Source organism: Poromitra crassiceps, assembly GCF_964638095.1.
Source record: "Poromitra crassiceps genome assembly, chromosome: 15".
NCBI classification, from domain to species: Eukaryota; Metazoa; Chordata; class Actinopteri; order Beryciformes; family Melamphaidae; genus Poromitra; species Poromitra crassiceps.
This window is the reverse complement of record NC_139634.1, coordinates 40,844,023-40,851,850: the sequence shown is the minus strand read 5'-3', so window position 1 is coordinate 40,851,850 and position 7,828 is coordinate 40,844,023. Positions and strand designations below refer to the sequence as shown.

Sequence of the window (7,828 nt, the reverse complement as noted above, 5' to 3'; positions counted from 1 at the left end):
TATCAGTAACTACTATAGGATTTGTGTACGTTATTGTAAAGTGTTACCGGGTAGTCTCGTAAAACAGACAAGTTGGCTCCCGCAATTTTCAAATGCTTCCGCCTACACGTCTGTACAGTACTTCAAGCATGGGGAAACGTGGCCAAAGCGGAAAGATAAACTCAGGGAAAATAATCAGCGATGATAGGGGGGATGTCCCGGAGGTAATTGGAGAAATACGTGCCGATGTCCCTCCTCTAGGCAGGACATCCGCTCATATTTCTCCAATCACCTGTATCGGAACGAACTTCCTCCGGTAGGAAGCGTTTTTTCCCCCCAACTTCCTTTTCGACCAGGCACTGTGGGCGTGAAGTACAGACTGTATATGATCCATTTGCAGAATGTAGAAGAGACAGTGGGGCTTGAGAGACTGGTTAAGGGCCTTGCTCATGGGCACTTCAGTGGTGGGGCACTCAAGGGCAACCAGATTTATCCTGCCGGTCCGGGGATTGAACCGACAACCTTCTGGCCTTCAGGCCACCACTGCCCCACAAATCTGCAAAGGCTGCAGATTGCGTGCTATGCTTGCTTATTTGTGAGATAACCTTTGATGAGCTTCAGGTATAATGTTCAAGGTTGATCTGTGAATGATTTGGAAATGACCTCTGTGTTTGATTATTGACAGAAATAAAAAAAACACGTTTAGCCACGTTCAGGTTGACGTCTGTGCAGTGTAGACACGTTCAGATTGACGTCAGCGCTGTGCAGTTTACACAGCAGAACTATTTAGTGAGCTCACAGCTAAACGGTGGAGTCAGTGAGTCACTGCAGCCTGACAATAGATGGAGGAAAACAGCCCTGAGACTGAGAATGATCATGATGACAGAGGAGGAGGACAGCAGGAAGAGACAGCTAGACATGGTTTCATTTATAGTTCTTTATTTTTATTGTTGTTTATTAGTTTTATTAGTTCATTAGTAGCGTATTATATGAAGGGGGGGGGGGGTGTTACTGGCCCACTTGTTTCTCTCTGGCAATTTTCCACGAAGTGTGAAATGTTGTGTCTGTTATCTGTGTCTTATCACAGGGCGAGGCTGGGTTTGTCTGGTGTGTGTGTGTGTGTGTGTGTGTGTGTGTGTGTGGTCTGTGTGTGTGTGTGTGTGTGTGTGTGTGTGTGTGTGTGTGTGTGTGTGTGTGTGTGTGTGTGTGTGTGTGTGTGTGTGTGTGTGTGTGTGTGTGTGTGTGTGACGCGGATAAGGGTGGTGAGCCACGTGCTGAGAAGAGTTGCTCTGAAATATTTAACTTCATTTTATGGAAAGACAAAGTGCATTTAGAGACATTAACTATCCGAGAGACAAAAAAACTTTATACGCATACCTTCCAACAGGTTAATAGACAACCAACCTGTCTGATGTGTTTGAATGTAATGTTGTCCGTCTAACTCTTCCAGTGTAAAAGCCATCTCTGTGCGACTGACTGGTCATTTAGTCAGGCCTCACTCACAGAGTTGGCATGCAGCCTCTCCTCTCTCTCCCCAGACGGTTTTCATAGTGCACTTCAGCTCACCTGTGTGCTGCTCCACTCTGGAGCTCTCCATGGTGCTGAACCTGTCTTGAGTCGCAACTAATTAGCCATTTTTGCCCATTTAGTCGGCCCTAATGACCTAATTCAAAAATCCACCTCCGTTAGGTCACCCGCAGGGGTGCTCTTTACACTTCCTGAAAGATTCACATTGTTATTAAACAGGATACTGTTGGGGAATTTAAACTCCAACAATGCAACAGAGCTCATTGTTTTGTGTGTAAAACCTTATTCCGCAAAGTGAATAGCAACTCCAACCGGCAGATAGATGTATATTTCCCTCTGAAATGTAGTGGAGCAAAAGTAGTACTCTAAGTCTCACCACAGTGTCAGAATCTGAAAACTCCCCAGGCCTACTGTGTTCATTTTCACCTTTTCACACTGCTGAAACTGTCATGCTGTCATCTAGCCTACTTTGTTGAAACCAGTCAAATGATCTGGGCAGTATAGTAAGATAATATTATTGTAAATAAATAAATAAATCAACAAATAAAAGATTTAAATAAATAAATAAATAAATAAATAAATAAATAAATAAATAGATAAATAGATAAATAAATAAATAAATAAATAAATAAATAAATAAATAAATAAATAAATAAATAAATAAATAAATAAATAAATAAATAGATAAATAGATAAATAAATAAATAAATAAATAAATAAATAAATAAATAAATAAATAAGTCTGGAAACAAGATAACAGTCAGTTTTTGCAGTCTAAACACACTAAATCCCTAATAAGAATATTATAGTCACACCGTTGGAGGTCACTATAAACTCATTGTTGAGCTATAGTTTATGATGAGAATACTATATAGGAATATAGAGCCTATTCCTTGGCAGTGAGAGGCCTCTCTCCCTGTAAGTAGGTTAGAGCTTATTGTTATTGTGTGTGTGCAGCCTTCCTCCTCATGGCTCATTTCCATGGTTTCTCTCTATAGGCTGCGGGCGGCTGCCTGTGTGGCTTCTGATTGGTCAGGAGCACTGAGACCACGGGCTGTGATTGGCTGGAGGCGTGCCAGCCCTGCTCTGGGGCTCTCTTTATCAAATACACGCACTCACTGGACACGACACACACACACACACACGCACACACACACACACATACACACACACTCACTGGATCTCTTTCACACGAACAGACCCGCCCCCTTCACTTTGGCTAAACGGTGAAGTTCCTCTTCATTGTGAGAGAGACGTCAGGCAGTTTGTTTATTGTGTGAGTGGATGAGCTGGCGGTCGGACGGTTGGATGAAGTTTTAGTTGAAGTTAGTTGGAGATGCAAAGTTCAAAGAGAAACGGTTTCCGATTGGATGATTTCATTGCAGGATGGATCGGAGGTGAGTCAAAAAAAGTTACTTGCGTTTTCTTCTAGAACACTAATTTGTGAGTGTTTTAAGAGGAGGTGAGAGTGTGTGGGAGCTTTATGAGGGGTGGGGGTGGCTAGCTGCTGCACTGCACTCCGTTTTAATTGATTGGTTTTGCAGTTTGCATGCTAAATACACCTATCCACACACACACAGCTGCTATATTCTTGCAATGAGGTATGTTTTGCTCGAAAAAGCATGCAAGTATTAGGTTGCAGCCACCGCGTGTATAGAGATCCGATGTAAACAGAAACCACTTCTCCCCCCCCCCCCCTCCTGCAGCTCTGCAGTTCTCTCCCCCCAGATTTTCAGTCAGATGGATTTAAACAACAAAACGCTGCCCCCAGGTCTTTGGTTGAACCAGTAAATGTCAGCAGCAGCGCTGAAATTTATTTCATCCCGACATGCATGGCAGAGAGAGGTCATCTGTCTCCTGAGAAACCACCTTTTGAAGGAATGCGTGTTGCCTCGGCCGCTAGAGGCGCTGCTGCAGCGGGGTTTAATGGTCAGAACCAAGAAGAAGTTTGGCCCAAACAAACCCCCTGGCCTGAAAGCCTGGGCCCTGCCTGAGAGAGCAGGAGAGTCGATCTGAAATGAAGACCAATGTTGCTCTTCAATGAAACCAGCTTTCATTTGATTTGAGGACCCCCAATAAGGAGCATCTGAAGGACCCCTGCTGAGCTCCAGAACCCCAGTTTGGGAGTCCGCACAGTCCAACATTTAGCTCAGGGGCCAGTTTACAAATAATTTGTCTCACATATCCCAGACTATTCTTTTATTTTTTGCCATTTCAAATGTCTACTTTATTTAAGATGAATTACCCCATTTACTGTAATGAAAAGGAACAAAACATCACATCTAGCCTATATTATTGGAATATTGTAGTGAGACCATAAGATACAGAATACCATAAAGTATAATAAGGTAATTATAAACTCATTATTGATTGTGAGAGACACATTTTAAGGCGCCATAGGAATATCATAGGGATACTGTAGTGATTTTTGGGGACAGGGACTTGGGAAGCCTCAGTCTGTAATTTCTTCTAAATCCTTTTGGGAGCGGTTCAGTTCTCCTCCAGATAAACACACAGCGGGCTGCACAACCCAGACAAGCTGCCTGGATTTATTTGTTTACTCTCTCAGCCTTTCTCTGAGACTTGCCAAATGTTGCCTTTATGTTGCTATTGAATTATTTGCATTAATTAGGCCTTAAGGGTCTTACATCAGATTACATTCAGCTTTGGAGTTTTAAAAACGATTTCAGGTGCCCATTAAAAAGGTCTTAAAATGTGTTAAATTTAACTGTCAGAAAGCTGTAGTCCCCCTGATGATCTTGATCGCCTCTCACTCTCTCTCTCTCTCTCTCTCTCTCTCTCTCTCTCTCTCTCTCTCTCTCTCTGTTTCTGTCTCTCTCTCTCTCTCTCTCTCTCTGTGTTTCTGTCTTTCTCTTAGTGAATTCAAACACAAGTAAACTTTATTGGCATGAATGGGAGACTAGCAGTGTTGCCAGAGTGTTTCTGTGTGTCGCAAACCAATGAGTCCACTGCATTTAGACCTCAGAAGAAGAACATGATAGAGACACAGAACACCAAAACACAGTGAATACCCACTATGCAGACAGACTTAAAGGGTTAAACCCCAAACACACCGGGCCAAATGTCGGGCCATTCTGAAGAAACCAAGCTATTCTTGGGTAATAAAACACTGTTATCTATAAAACTATTTAAAATTTAAATCGGGACTATTCGGAGGGTTTGTAGCTGCAAACTTTCCAGAAACATGCAGTCTTTCCCTTTCCACCAAACAGGAGTTTCATGACAATGGGGAGAGGAGAAAAAGCTTATTTTTGAATTTCAATGTTGCATCTGTCTCTTATTTCCACATATCCTGTTTGTGTCTTTAGTATACAGCGATGGTTCGGTTTTGGAGAGAATAATGCTAAATGAAGCTGGTCTGATTTTTGGTCCTATAACTACAGTGCTCCACAAGGCAGGCGGGTTTTCCTCCTTAACTTTTTGTTAGGTCAAGTTAAAATGAGTATCTGGTTTACAAGAAGGGATACCATAAAAGGGTCTTTTGATCTTGAACTCATGGTCAAGAGGACTTCTAGCAGCTTCTACTTGAAAAGTTTGTGGAAAACTGGAGATGACTAAATGTTCTATGCAGTGTAGTCCGAGATTCGATTCGATTAGATTGGTGTCTAAAAAGATAAGTCAAGTAATTATATTGCTATTTATGTATTTATTTATGTATTTTCTGACATTTCCATGGTTAATGGTAATGATGTTGAAATAAACTTGGGTGTTGTATTTATGTGTAATTTGGTTTGACCCATTTTTATTCTTTTAAATTTCTTGTTTGTGATCTCTAACTGGAAACATCTTTGTGAAGGGGTTTTAAAGGTCTCTCTCTCTCTCTCTCTTTCTCGGGTACAGGAGCATCCAGTGTGGTGGTGGGCCATCCGCTGGACACAGTGAAGGTAACTAACACCTCCTGGACCATGGCTCCACCAGGCCATCACCAAACCCTCACCACTGTCCCAAAAACACAACCAAAGCCTGCCGCTCATCCAGGCTCCTGCTCTTTAGCAGCATTTTGTGGCACATCTTTGGTTTGTTGTCACATCAGTTCAATCAAGGCTTAATCCCTGAACAACCGACAGAACAACCACAATGTCTATGACATCATCAGTGATGACATCAGTGACATCATAGGGGCGGCTGTGGCTCAGGAGGTACAGCAGGTCGTCCACTAATCAGAAGGTCGGTGGTTCGATCCCGGGCTCCTCCAGTCCGCATGTCGAAGTGTCCTTGGGCAAGACACTGAACCCCAAATTGCTCCCGATGGCTGTGCCAGCACCCTGCATGGCAGCTGGCCGTCTTTGGTGTGTGAATGGGTGAATGTAGGCACATTGTAAAGCGCTATATAAATGCAGTCCATTTACCATTTTACCATTTACATCATTATTGACCAAAAGCATCTTATGACACCATAGGCACTGATGATGTCATAGGCATTGTGACATCATCAGTGATGTCGTAGGCATTGTAGCATCATCAGTGACAGTGATGTCATCAGTGATGCGAAGTTAACACATTCACTGCCAGCCGTTTTTTTTTTACTGTAGGTAGGTTCTGCCAGAGGGTTTTTTTGAGGATTCTGGCTCATCTTTCAAGACCCGAGGATTCTTTTCTGCTAAGATTTTGTGAACACACAATATCTCAAAAGAACTAATAGAATGTGTGCTTTCTCTGTCTAAAAGAGTTAGTTTGTAGAGTTAGTAGTTATGTAAGCATTAGCAGTTGAATACAGCATGGTTTCAGCGTCAGAAAAATTATTCAGAGATAAACGGCTTTTTGTGAAATTCGATAGAACAGTCACTTTAACCATTCATTTTTGGCATCAGTAAGACGTCAGACATCTAAACAATAGTTTTGAACAGTAATTTCCTCCATAACAGCAGGAAACCCCCCTCTGCTTCCAACTCCTCCCTCCGTGTGTGTCTTCTTGGCTGCAGCGGCCGTGTCACAAGCTCGTTTCTGTTGCTGTAACCTCGCGTCACCAGTCTCATTGCTTTGCTGCTGCTGTGCCTGTCTGCGCGGCCGCTCTTTGAGGAAGTCTGGATGGACTCGCTCGTTACTTGGAGTTTTGGTTGAGAGCTTTGATGAAGCTTTTGCGATTCTGGTCATATTTATGCTGCGTGTTTCAAAGTGTGTTCCACCCGTAATCTATTATGCAAATTTGCAATCCCGCACCGCCAGCAATCAGCGCGAAAATGAAAGCGTTTTCGCCAATCCATTTTCATGAGAATGGCTTCGAGGAAGCCATTCTCATGAAAATGCTTGCCTTCCTCTAGTCAGGAGAGCACTGTCGCCACTTAGTGGGTCGGTGGAATGGGTTGTAAACGTTCGGTGGTTCCAATAATTATATAAGAGATGTAAAAGGGTTAGATGCACATCCCACGGTCAAAAAAATAATAATAATTTTTTTGACGGAGTAATACGTCATTGGCAGTGAACCGTTGGATTTTTTTTGACGGAGTAATACGTCGTTGGCAGTGAACGTGTTAAGATGTAAATGCCAATAGAGCACGTGATTATGTGCTGCACATGCCAATGGACCTTTTTCACGGGGGCCATTTTGTGTCAAAAAGGCAGGCTAAACACAGGTGCAATCAAAAGGGTAATGAGGGTTTCCAACTTACACTCATGGAAGTTGGAAACCCTCATTAGTGTTTTGCTTGCACCTGTGTTTACCCTGCCTTTTTGACACAAAATGCCCCCCGTGAAAAGGGTCTATAAAGTAAGACGAGCCCACGCAGCAGCCGAGCTGCGGGCAGCGAACCCTAGTTTATGACATTCTCCTGCCTTGCTCTTGTTTGTTAGCATGGCTGCTCTGATGCTGGTTGTTTCTCTCCGTCAGACTCGTCTCCAGGCGGGGAAAGGCTACAGGAACATGCTGCACTGCATCCTTTGCATCTACAGGAAGGAAACAGTAAGACACCTGTCTGTCTGTCTGTCTGTCTGTCTGTCTGTCTGTCTGTCTGTCTGTCTGTCTGTCTGTCTGATCACCTGATCTCACAATCTGCTTCATATCAGTCTGGCCTCTGAGCTGTTCACAGAGAGTGCTTGTCTTGCATCTGTTCCTGTTAGATACATCAGATACATGAGTGTGGCTGGTCTCAGTGGTCAGATGAGGCGTTGTTCAGGAGGTGAGGTGGACAGCTGTGTTGCAGTTTCATCACAGTGTCTCTCACACTCCAGGAGGGACTTTTTTTTTAAGAGAAAAACCCTGAACAGATTGGCAGTAGGCTAACTAGGCCTTTTTTGCAACTTATATTTTGAATGAAAATAATATGCATGAGTACAATAATACATCAAGATTTCTCCTCCCTTT

The 7,828-nt window shown here is 43.1% G+C and overlaps 1 protein-coding gene across 1 annotated transcript in view; it reads left to right on the top strand.

The window, feature by feature from the left end:
- Nucleotides 1–2,842: 2,842 nt before the first annotated feature.
- The window catches only part of slc25a48 (solute carrier family 25 member 48), a gene marked incomplete at both ends in the record, with an annotated part of 39,069 nt that continues 34,083 nt past the window's right edge, over nt 2,843–7,828 (top strand). The window contains 3 exons of the mRNA XM_083651903.1: nt 2,843–2,903; nt 5,368–5,411; nt 7,355–7,426. Coding sequence (XP_083508029.1) covers nt 2,843–2,903; nt 5,368–5,411; nt 7,355–7,426 — 177 coding nt within the window. The remainder of the gene's footprint in view (nt 2,904–5,367; nt 5,412–7,354; nt 7,427–7,828) is intronic.